Consider the following 13,279-nt stretch of genomic DNA (forward strand, 5'->3'; position numbering starts at 1 on the left):
CCATCATCGAACAAATGCTACGCCCGGCGTTTTAACGCCTGTTTCAGCTGTAGCTGGCATCTCCGCGATGGCAAGATACATGGCCGTATGAGGAACATAAATAGGAGCTCAATATCGTGTATTTAGATGATCAGTGCTTGATAGATTGAAATCTCATAGATTGCTCCAGACCCACCTGACCAATCAAATCAATCAAATATCTCGTATCTCAGAGCTAGTGACTTGTACCTTCAAATGCTTCGCAGCGCCATCTATTGTGTGAAATTCTATCCCCAATAACCTAGGGTACTTTATGAGTCATTAAAGATCTCTTCATATTTATGACCATGGACAAAATGATTACCCCCTAACCTCCTCATTGTAGGCACATTATGAGGAACTCTTTGATTCCCATGGCTTGATCCTATGATCCCAGTCTTCCTGTATGTTACCCTGATCCCCTGTCCTGACATGCACCTCTGTCACCTTTGTGATCCCATCCCCTTGCTCCTCTGTTTTATCAATCATGGCCTCCTGGTTGCTGTCCGCTTCACTCTGAGTCTGGGTGTGCCCGTTGTCATATTGAGACAGGGCAAAGCTGGTTCCCCTTATTATAGAGGACACGCTGTATATCCCTCTGAAACCTCTTTTGCGCTTCCCTGGCGCTACTTGCCTAGGCACGCCGCCCTCGGAAACGATCCCAAGCGATGCTTTCCGCGAAGAGCTTGACCCAGAATTTTTCTGTCTGCGGTATCGTCTGTATATTGATAGTCCACCTCCTTGATAGGACCGGTCGCGGTGGCTAAGTTTCAATAGCGGGCCGAGGGTAGGCACACAGGCTGCAATAATGACAAGGTATTGCTCAACTACCGCCCAGGTAGCCAAGTCGATGCGGTTCCAGGAATAGTTCGTACGATCGGTAAGCCGGGTAAGGTAAGAGGCTTTTATAACAGCTCCGGCAAAAGCACTATTATTATACGTAGAGGGGTTAGAGAATTTGGCAAACCAATTTTCGCCCAAATAGATATAGAGAGGGGTGGGTTTCTACACTAGACCAAGCGAAAGGATACTTGCAAGCGCGAGTTTGACGCGTAGTGGCATTTGCAGTCTAGAGACAACAAATATAGGATACCCTGCAAGCACTAGGTCTGATAAGGCGGACGAAGCTGCCGGGTTATATTTAGCATACAATCTCTTTTATACTGCAGGAAGTGTTTTAACTAACCACTCTGAAGAAAGGTGTAGTTCCGCAGGACACTTGGATTCCAGCAGCTCCCCTTAAGCGTTAGATCCCAAAATGCATTAGGGGGTCGGCATTGGCCCACCATAATGTACACGCATCCTGTGTTGATGAGGGTCAGCAGGATTATACTTGCGTAGAAATAGAGCGCTTGACGTTTTGCCCTCTCTATAATGCGTATGATAAGTAGCATAGCGGAGACCTTTCCCCAGTTTATACACATGATATGATAGGGTTGCGAAAGCCAGGTGTACTTGACGATTTGTATGCGCTGGTCCTTGTCAAGATAGGCCCAACGGCGCCCTAGGCCGCCACTGATAGCGACGGTGAGCAAGGCCGAGTTGATGCATCCGCAAACCTAGTAATAATAATCACAAAGAAACCTGTGTCATTTCAAGTATATACCGTGTATGAGAGAAGTAGCTTACCGCAGCTAGGACCATAAAACCATCATCCCAGCTTAGCTGCTTCGTGAGGTGGGTGCGTATCCACAGTCTCGTGAAGAGCATCGCGGTCGAAATGCTGAACAGAGTCCACATGACGGATAACATCCGAGGTCCCTTGTTGTCAGTGGGTGATCCTTCCATTTTGCTCAGTAAGCTCAGTTTCACTGCCGCGAAGGCATACGACGTCTTCGATGGTCAGGTTGCGAGACCTCGCCTGACTGAGCTTGAAGCAAGGTGAAGGCCCCAAGGAGTTATATAAACCATGCGGTAAGGGTATGAAGGGTAACGGTATGATGAAGGATACTCCGTATGTAGTACTAGACGCGTGGCAAAGGCTTAAGTTTTCAGCAGCCCGTGCGTGTTTGGCGTCAATATTCTGATCAATCCCAAGTTGGCGGCTGTTGAACCATCTCAAAACCGCGTTCGAGGTTGTCTGGCCAGTCTCACGATTTACTTGGGAGACGGGAAAACACATATTAAACTTATTACCAAACCATTACCACCACTTCCACCTAGCCATGGCTGGATAAGTTTGCACTCGTAAGTCCCGATGGAAAGCCATGACGGAGTCGATGGCAAAGTCTCAATGCTATTGGATACTAGCATCGGCCTCTGACCTAATTCTCTTTGCTGCGTGGAGAGTAACTTTCGCTTGCAGGTTGCAGGTTACCCGAGCCCCAATCCACTTAGACAAAGCCAGTTAGGATTGACGGTGGCTGGCCCCAGACTGTAGCCGCCAGTTTAGATGGAAACGAGCAAACATCTCCGTACGAACAGGGGCTCAGGAGTTGCGTATCAGGATTAGCAAACCATGGCATTTCAATGATGCCAATAATGAAAGTGTGTTACCTTCTGTGTCTGAGCCATCATATCATCGTTCACCTGCCTACTCCGTTGATAGGGACCAGGAAGGGCGTCTCAAACCTCCCAAATATGATTCGTCTGTTGACAAGGTGATCAACTGCTTGAGCTCATTTTTCTTCAGTCTACCCGTGCCACAAACTCATATAATGGGTGCTGGCCACATCAACGTTACGTACTACAGCAACGTAACAACATCTCTATTAATAACGTATAAATATTGTTTTATTAATAACCACTATGTCTGAAGATTACAAATCGATTAAAAAGTATATATTAAAGGTTGTCGAATATAAATCTAACTGTAGGAAAGTTTTCTACGTAAAAGCTTGTTCAGCTTCCGCCGCAAAAAAAGGTCCTAGTATGAGTCTGATGCCAGCACCAGATTTATCCCTCGAGACCATCTTTCTATTTACAGTAACCTTCCACTCGATAGAGTAGTGTATACTACATATGAGTGAGTCCTTATCATAGGTACTCGCTTGGTCCCAATCTGTTACCTAAAGCAAAGCAAACTTCTCCGATTGTGGCCGCCGTTGTTAAAGGAGAGCAGTATTACTATTATTTCCTTTAGGTATCTAGTTAGACAATAGAGAGACGGGATAACTACGTCTACGTAGGCTAGGTTAGCATCTAACGTTTGCAAAGTCTCAAATAGGTTTCAGCCGTCGAATAATTAGGATAGAAACTTATCAGGAAACAGAATATTAGAGCACGGGAGATACCTTCTATAACTATATTTGATATTCCCTTTCTCGAATAGTCTACCCGTCAGAAAGCCTTTCGCTGGTCCAACACATTTTCTTCGAGACGGATATCACGTGATTATCGGTCCCCTTTCATGTAGTTCACGAGTTAACTAATAATTGACGACTTCAGAAAAGTGTGGGCCGATCCACTGTCCCGTCGGAATTAACCTCGATTTTTAGCTTATCCGCCATTTACGTATCGAGTTCATAGAATGATAGCCTCCATGATTTTAGGTTCCTTTGTAGTAGTTATATAGAAACCTAGGAAAGACAAATAAACTCTTCCGTCACTCAAGGCTGTATAGGTACTCTAAAAATCATATTTATTTATAACTCTTCCCCGTACTGCCCTTCGCTTCGTTTTCTTATAATATGACTTATTGCAAAAGGACCAATCATAGACATGAGGATGGACGGGTCAAAACCTATGGGCCAGTGGGTGGGTGCGCGCCCACCGCCCATATGGGCGGCCCACTTAGGGGCTTAACCCGCCCTGGGTGGTCCACCTTTAGCTAAATGGGTAAATTGGCCGCCCATGGGTCCCACGCTGATAAAAAAAGCAATAATTTTAATAAAAATGCTAATGATATAGTATTACAAAGTATATTATTAAGAAGTTTAAAGTTTCACTAGCTAGATTAGAAAATGTCGGATATTGCATCACGTGACCTCATACGCCCCCCTGCACATCCACTTATACACGGCTCATGTAGAGTTAGCCCTTTCCCACACACATATATAGAGGCCCAAAATGGCCTGGTAGCCTAGATATCATCATCATTCATCTATTTTACACCCATTTTGCGACCTTTCCTGTAGTGTTCCGGGTTTTACAGCATCACATTGCTGTTCCGCTGTGTTCCGTAGAGACGCCACCCTATTGGTTGATTGGTCGCCTCCGAGAGAAAATGATCTGATCGATTGATGATTGATTGATGATTGATTGATGATTGATTGATGATTGATTGATGATTGATTGATGATTGATTGGTTCATTTACGCCGTCCCAGCCGCTTTGTCAGCAGCTATGCAGCCTGTGTCCTACCACGTGGCCCCAGCTTTAATCACTTGCACTAAGATACATGAAGAAAAATTTAATAAACAGTAAACTAAGTGTGCCGTGAACATTGCAAGTGATCTCTAGTTTACGTAGGTTGGTGAATCTTGGAACCAGGGATCTCATTAGTTGAAGCGTATCTTTTGAGATATCCCAGATGCTATTTAAGTTCTTGATCATGGTTGTACTAGGGATTTTTGATCGATTGATTGCTGCGACCGTTGAGGCTGCCGTGAATAGTAACCTGGCAGTGGCGGAGATTTCCAAATATATCTCCTGGTAATTTCCACGGAAACGGCGAAGATAAATGGGTGCTGTTGCACTCAAATAATACGGGGAAATGGCGCCAAAGTGCATCGCAATAGAGGAAACTAAGGCTCTTGCATACGTACTTTCCTGAAAGGTGTGGTACCGACCAACCCCAACCTTGCATGGACTTCGATAATTCGGTCAGCATCATATTCTGGCTGTGTTGGGTGCTGGCAACGTGGCCTGTATTGTTTTGATACGCTTCTAATACAATAAGGTAATAACGGTTTGTTTTATGTCCTTACTCTATCGTTCAAGACCGAATTATACTTAACATTTCGATTTACGCCCGGAAGGCCGAATGAGGCTCGATCTGCGGGCCAGATCCGGCCATTCTCGCGCAACGTGGGCGTGCGCGGAAGCTCTGGGACCGTCCACAGTACCGCACACGCACCACCGATCACTCTCACGTGACTGTTGCAGTTGACACTTCGCTCGCGACGTCGAATGTGAATTAGCATGCAACCGCCCATTCTCCGTGCGCTCGATCGCTCAATCACCCTCCATCACCTTGGACTCCATTTCCTGCGCTAGTGCCAAGAATGATGTCGCTCATCGACCCCTGCCACGCTGAGCGCGGACGGCTCCTATATATTCTCCCCAGGAACCCCCCCTCTCCCAAGGTACCCTCTATGCACTGCTCAAGATACCTCTCCCCCATGCGTCGTTCAACTCCTCATTCCCACTGCCGACTTCTCTCTTCACCCGTGCAGCAAGTCCCACCCCGCCTTAATACCCACCTACATTTGTGATCAGTGTCGCCTTCGGGCCAATGTCCCGGCGCAGGCAGCGTCGCCGTGACTCTAGCGGCGAGGGCAGCAGCGACAGCGACAGCGAAGCAAGCACAGCTTCGTTCTGCCCCTCCAGTGCCCCCGAGTCCGATGTGGGCTCCGGCACGGATATGACGTCGCCCTATCTTTCTGGTAGGTCCGACGATGGGGGCGCGTCCCCCAAGAAAACCGGAAAGCCATCAAAAGCGGTTCGGCGGCCTGTCCGCGGCAATAGCGTATCTCGCAGGAGGATCGTAATACCAGCACACACTGTGCGTAGAGAGCGAGCGCCCGGCAACGGGGCGACGTACAAGCAACCGGGAAAGCCGTCAAAATCGTCAAAAGCTGTTCATAGCAAGCCGCTCTCCGAGTCTAGATCCGACACAGAGTCAGAGGACCCGGACGACGACACCGACGACGACCTGTCGTCTAACGACGGTGACGGCTATGCGGACTCCACCCTCGAACAGTTCTTGCAATGATATTAGGCGTAGGTGATAGGCCCCTACGGGCCAATCGAGTAATATGCCCTAGGAGTCCTTCCTCTTGTGAACCTGATAACTTTTGCGATATCGTGACCCGGCCTCTTGATTCGATACAGTTTGGCCAGAATAGCGGGCGCGCAAGCGTTTTCCGGTCGACTTTCCACTTTCTTGCAGTTTGTGAGTAATTAGGAGTCTCTTGCGACTTTAAATCTTTAATCGCAGCTGCAATTGCAGCCTCATTGACCATTATATAGCGTTTTGTAGATGGTGGCTGGTGGGTGAAAATATTTACGATTGGGTGGTCATCTAGTGGTGGTGGTCATGTGGTGGTGAGCTACGTTACTGTATTTAGCATCCACCGTAGATAGACATTTATCGATCTCTACTTTTGACAGCCATTTAACCACGAATAAAAGAGCCAATTTTTTTATTAATGTAGGTTTGTATCATTATTGAGAAGATCCACGTCGCTGCCAAAATAAAGACCCGGCTGACCCTCCGGAGCGACATCGCCACCTGTGCTCTAAGCCACGGGCTTGGGTCGAGGCATAGGCCTCCCGTGGGTTAGACTATGGGTCGGGCCAAATGATGGGTCAGAGGTTGAGCCTGTGGATCGGTTCCGACCCGTCGTGACGGAAGTCTAACTGCTTCTGTTACTTTCCGAATCCGAGATACCTTGACCAGCTCTGTATCCTGCTGAGAGTATATGATGCATTTATTCCTTATTCACAAATGGGCTCCGGTCCCTCTGGCTACCGGTTTGCTGACCCCTATAGTTATTATTCTAAAGACTCTACTCTAAAAGATCCTCAAGGTTGCGGAGGTGAATGCCCTAAAATGAACTCTACCTAGACGGCTTTGCTAACTAACCACCCAAAATTAGTCGCGGCCCCGCAGAGAAAGAACATACCTGTTCCATACCTACTGTTAGGTGATTAAAGTTAAACGGGTTTTCTACCTTTATACCTAATCCTGGCACTAGGTCTACTTATTTACCCTTAGGTATTCTTCCCGGCCACCACCTATGAACCAAAAGCGCCGGACTAAATTCAATTATATACTAATCACCTTGGATGTTAATAATTTAAGTAGGAAGGTAGAGCTATAAGTTATTAGTAATATGATAGTAGAATCAAAAATCTAGGTATATGACGGGTGCCTTGACAGAGTCGCCGATATAGAAGCAGTAGTAAGGCCAAATATCATACCTTTTGATATCTTTCTATTATAGTTACTATAGCCGCCGCGTGCCCTTTCCGAGTTATGTTAACTGCTCTTCTGGAAAAAAAAAGCTACCGCTATCTTCCTTATCCCAGTTACTATCATCCTGAGCCTCTGTAATGTTGGTTGGGACTTGCTCTGGTAAACTGTCCCAGTCGATATACTCTATCTTATCGCTGTCCACTGCCGTAACTCTTGAATCATACCAAAATCCGTCGTACTCGATCTGGCCAAATCACAGAATAAGAATTGCAACCCAGTAGATGTACCGCACGGTACTCTGGTAGAAATAGTACATACCTGAACCTTTTCACCAACTTTTGATAGATTAATGAATACCTTTAACGACCCTAAAAGCATATAGTCAAACTCTAATATAGTAGAAGTTGAGGAGTTGTTGTCGTCGCGTAACATCTTATTAAAGAAAGTCTTAAGAAGCCTTATAGAAAATATAATAGAAGTTGAATCTACACCCGCTGTAATAACGTACTGCCCCCTGTAATATGCTTTAAACTTAGTAATATAAAGATTATAGCTCCAGATATGATTATCTAATTCTAGCTTATGCCAGATAGATAATATAGCGCTAATAGAAATGCCCCTAATTGAACAAATTTATATTAAGATATTCTTACGCTTAATTTGATTAGTCTGAAGGTAGTAAATATAAACGTAAACATCTTAAGTAATATCATTAAAGTAAGTAAAGAGATCGTCGCTGTTTAATTCTATAACCTCCCGCTTAGTAACAATTCCAAGTTCATTAGATATTAGAACGGCAACGATTTAAGCAGAGATTCAGCCGATATAATCAGAAGGTGACTTAATTACCACTAGGAAAGTAAGATCCCTAGATACCCTTTCATATTCAACGAGTGTACTATAGCCTGCGCTTTTAAGGACCAATCTTCTAAGTATCTCTGATAAAGAGAAGTCATAAAGAAGATTAAAATAGTCCTAAGGCTTAATATAACCCTTATATAGTGAGTTAAGAGTAAACTAAAGAGCCAGAAGCTAGAGAGGCTAAATAGTAGAAAGATAACGCGTGCTACTTTAATTAATATAATAGTAAGATCCTTACTTATAAAGGAGGTTGATATTTCTAGTTCAAAAAATCCTAGTTAGTATCTTTTTAAGAATAAAAGACGTTTCTACCTTATGGACAAAGCATACCTAAGAAACGTATAATATCTGTTAAGAAAGCGATATATTAGTATTATATAGTGATATTTAGAAATAAAAAGAATACTTTAAGTGTTTTTACTTTATAGTAAAGAGCTAAGGCGCTGAGTTCATCTTTTTAAAATCTATCCTTCTAAAATAATACTCCTTCTAGGTTCAGCGTTTAATAATCTTTAATAGCCGACATATTAGGAAATAGAGTAGCCTCCTAGAGTCGTTAATAAAGGTATTTATATTCCCTTATAAGGTTTCCTACTATCTGGTTAATACTAGCAAAATCCATGCTAAGATCAAGGTCGAGTATATTTTTATATACAAATTGTGTTTTTATGATAGGGGTGGATTCAATAGTTTCCTTTCCACTCATTGGCTTCCTTTATTCTCTAATGTCGCTAAGAATTGTAACAGACACTGCGCTACATACCTTTTCAAGTTGTTTAGTCTTGCGTTTAATTTCAGCAAGAAGATCAGGCATCCTACTAAAAGCCCATATCCACTAGACAAATTTCTTACCACGCGCTTCTAGGTTCTTACTCATAGTTATTATTCTAGCAAGATCAATGTCCAGGGCCTTCGCGCATTTTATATATATATATACAATGCTTTATAGGATATCCAGGATATTCATAAACTCTGACCTATAGGTCTTTATAATATCCTTATTTATAGGATTCTTAAAAACCTTTAATAAAAGTATAAGGCTAGTGGTTAGCAGTTAAAGGTCCTCGGCAGCTTAGTTAAATAAGTTAAGTTAGGTCTTAATTTCTGACCCGAGCTTGATAAGGAGGTTTAGCGTAGAAACAATATCTAAGCTAGATATAGTGATTATATAGCGAAGGCGGCTTTTTTTTTAGCAACCTTAACAAACCTCTTAGTTCTGGCTCCGGCGCAGTATATAGGTTCTGCTATAGAGCGGTGGTGAATATGGTTAACTGATTCATGAAGCCTAAATAACTTACTTTTAGGTAATAGTCGGAGGTTGTGGAACAAAAAGCGTTAGAGTAGCTGTCTAGAAGGTGAAAGAATCGATGTCATGTGATGTCACGTGCCCTACATTGTATTCTTAGAGAACTCTCGCCCCTTACCCCTCTAAGAACAAGCAATATTTAATCTAGCATTTTGTATCTAATACTATACGCGTTTATCCTAGTTCGATAGCATTTCTTATATTCTAAATGTTCTTAGAAAACTAGCTAGAAACCGATACAAAACAAAACTCCAAAAAATTATATCCTTTTTGTAACGGTGGGCATTCAAAAAGATGTTGATGCATTTTGTGTGACGGCTTGCTTGGTGGTTCGGGGTCGCAGGAACGTTGTTCCGACATTTCGATCAGTTTGTTTGTGCACAAGCCGTTCCGACGATGTCTTGGAACGAGCAAGACATTGTAGCGATCAACGTCACGGCCTTCCGAGACAGCACCAACGAGCAGCGGAGGTCAGAAGGCTTCGGGCATGAGCAAGATGAAGAAGCAGAGATTGAGAGACATGTACGAGAAGGACAAAGAAGCTGGCAAATGCCGATACTATGATCGGTCCGACGTGCGCTCTGATAGAGAGTATATATTGAGCCACGAGCAAGGCCTCGCTTGCTTGTTTCCTTCTTCTCTTCTTCACTTTTGTATCTTAGTTCATAGGTGCCAGTATGTTTTCATTAATATATTGAATGACCGTTACAGTAGTAGTAAAAATATTTATGTTAGGTGATCATTAGGTGGTAGAGATCATTGGGTGGTGAGTTATGTTACATCAGAAAGGATTTTGACCCACCTTTTCGCCCCGATTTTGTTATTTAGGCTGCCAGCGGGGTTTGTGCTCTCCTTAGAATGAAAAGTCCACCTCCCATAATGAAAAGCTTAGGCCTGACCTATTGCTTCTTCGCTCACACTATCTCTAATCTAATTCTATAGAAGGCTAGCTAAAATAGTCTAGGGCGGTAGGCTTAGACGCCCTAGAGCTTGCTAATTTCCTAGTTATTAGGCATAGTGTTAAAACACTACGGCATTTTAAGAAAGAAAAAAGGATTCTTACTATTCAATCTAATATTCTCTGGATAATCAAATATATATATATTAATTCTCTTCTTAGGCCAGTCTTTTACTCTACGCGGCCGCCCTTATCTATTAATAATACTTTAGCTATTTATATTCTCTTTATCCAATCGCGTAAGTCAAGATATAATAGCCTATAAAGCTATTTAGCGGCGCTACCTAAGAGCTACTCTTTAAGTATCTTTTTTATAAAGAATAAGTTAGAAGTTTACGCTAGAACTTTATTATATATTATTATAAAGTAGCTAGAGCAATATATCTAGAATAATTATAAGGTATTAGTTATATAACTATTTATTTAGTATTAAGATCTTTTTCTACTTAGTAAATTCACTATTAAAGATATAGGTATTATATATATATAATAAATATTATAAATTAATAACTAATACTTCTTTCTACTCTTTTAATATAAATAGGCACTTTATACTATATAGAGTCGCATAATAGATTTTATACTACCTAATAAAAAATTAATTTAACTTTTGGCACCCTTTATAGATATATTAAACTACTTATCTAATATTAGATAGTATCACGCCTATATCACAAGCTAACGGCGCTCCTTGATTACCTAAAGGTGATCAGAGGTTCACACCTGCCGTAAGACAGAAGGTACGAAGGTCTTAGGGAAAGCTTGGGTTGGAAGTGAGTCGTTGTAGGAGACGGCTCAGTACTAGGGCGAGATAGAATACTATAGCGAGACTATCCCTCAGTTCCAAGTGTGGCTTCAGTCAGTGTCTGGGTCGGATGAAGGCTAAAGGTCCTTGTGAGCAGTGAAGACAAAGTTGACCTACGTCAATGGGCAAAGGGGTATTTAGTGAATATAGTATAAGACAACTGGAATGGTGCTTTGTATTGAGTAGTATGGTAAAACTGTAGCTGGTTTGATCGCGAGTATAAGACTCTTGATCCTGAGGAAATGAGCGTCTTTATATACATGGTATATCTGGTCCCTTCCTCCTGATTCTTCTCAGGTCCTATTGTGGACCTGATGTCCCGGTCCCTTCGTGGACCTTTCATGTTCGGTCCCATAGGGACCTGTCCCTGGTCTTGGCATCTGGGACCTGTCCTTATGGTCACGTGATGTGTAGTTATTCCGTCCCGGAATCTTGTTGTCCAATGAGTGTATATCCTGAGGCTGCGCCGCAGGTGGTCTGTAACAGCCTATAATCCCTTATCTAGAAACCTTTCTATCCTTATAGGGAAAGACTATAAAGCTAAAGATTAAATATATTTATTTTACTTTCTAATATTACTAATTTATATATTTACTTAGAGAGTATTCTTTTAGATATTTATTTATTATAGGTCTATTCTAAATAATCGCCTTTTATATCTCTATAGCTTTATTATACCTAGTAATCCTAACGATAACTATAAACTTATTTTTAAAATATATCTAATAGCGCCATTTTTTAAGCAAAAGTATAAGCTCTAGGAATCAGTTAGACTTAATTTAATCTCTACTATCTCCCTTACTTTTACTAATCTACTCCTAAAAAATATCCTTTAATACCTTTATATTTAGTAATTAGATAAATTAGATCTTAATACTATAGCGCTTTAGTAAATTAATCCTAAATATAAGAAAATTAGTAACTTAAATAAAGTAAAAGTTCTATAGTCTCTAATAGAATTATTCTATAGTCTTCTAGATAGTTTTAGAACTTAGCTAGAAGAGTTAGAAGAACAACTTGCGGAGGGCGTCTATCCTTTAAGAGGGAATATATAGGTGGTGGCGCATATTAGCTTAGGCAAATAGTAGGTATTAAGATTAGTAAGAAAGAAAACAGAGGATATATTAGTGATAGTAGAGAGTAAAAATAGAAATAAGAAGGGTTTATTATTAGCGCTAGCGCGATACATAAACTATAGAAAGGACTCTATACAGTTGATGACGTGTGGGAGGTACAAAGCAGTCATATATTGTGGACAGACGTGTCAGGTTGCTCATTACAAAGAGCACAAGGCGAAATGTCCACATACAGCTTCTAAAGATGGTTTTCAGACGAATTAAAAAAAATAATGGCGTTTGCAACCTTGTTAGTCAATTTACCCAAAATTGCATATTCTTGCGCCGTAGCTCTAGCCGAAGCTAGTGCTCAGCAGAGAGGTCATGGAGCCCTCAACTGCTCTGCTCCGCCCTTGGTTGTCATCTTCAAAAAGATTAGACCTCGCCATCGTTTGGTGGTCTTTCGTTGGAATATTCGTCGATGAGGGATGTTTGCAGGTCAGCGCTGATATCTGTGTTAAGGCGTCAGGGCAAGAAAGAGACAGTGGTGGGAGGGTAAAGCTAATATACCATCCAGGTAGATGTCGACGGTCCACCACTGGTCGCTGGGTGACAGCAGTTCCTCGCCAGCTTTCAAACGATGTTGGCCGTGGAGACAGCGTACCTCTCCTGCGGAGAATTGAACTACTAAATTACGAAGTGCGGAAACTCAATACTGTAAGTAAGATATAAAGAGCAAGGCACGCCCAGAATCGCGGGAAAAGTGAGCAAAGAAGCTTATGGAATCTTATCGAAGGGTAGGCCCAGAAACATCACAGAAGAATCCTTCGTCCCTTTTCGAGCCCTTCTATTTCCTTCCTCAGGCTACCACGCTTTCTTACCATGCTCGGGTCTTCACCTGCAATATTTTCAAGCTGATCTTCAGAAAGATTGAGGATGTAGGACGGTGAGAGCAACCGCAAAGGCGTATCTGGGCCAGTCACGAGCAGGTGATGTGCGGTCTTGTTACAGACCACCTGCGGCGCAGCCCCAGGATATACACTCATTGGACAACAAGATTCCGGGACGGAATAACTACACATCACGTGACCATAAGGACAGGTCCCAGATGCCAAGACCAGGGACGGGTCCCTATAGGACCAAACATGAAAGGTCCACGAAGGGACCGGGACATCAGGTCTACGACAGGACCTGA

The 13,279-nt window shown here is 42.6% G+C and overlaps 1 protein-coding gene across 1 annotated transcript; it reads left to right on the plus strand.

Moving 5' to 3' along the window:
- Nucleotides 1-5,413: 5,413 nt before the first annotated feature.
- On the plus strand, nt 5,414-6,540 carry GIQ15_04280 (uncharacterized protein; the record flags this gene model as incomplete). Its single annotated transcript, XM_033551697.1, has 2 exons — nt 5,414-5,849; nt 6,494-6,540. The coding sequence occupies 2 exons, from the start codon at nt 5,414-5,416 to the stop codon at nt 6,538-6,540; spliced, it is 483 nt and encodes a 160-aa protein (XP_033405427.1).
- Nucleotides 6,541-13,279: the final 6,739 nt, after the last annotated feature.

Source organism: Arthroderma uncinatum (assembly GCF_011692745.1).
Source record: "Arthroderma uncinatum strain CBS 119779 chromosome Unknown scaffold3, whole genome shotgun sequence".
In the NCBI taxonomy this organism is placed as follows: Eukaryota; Fungi; Ascomycota; class Eurotiomycetes; order Onygenales; family Arthrodermataceae; genus Arthroderma; species Arthroderma uncinatum.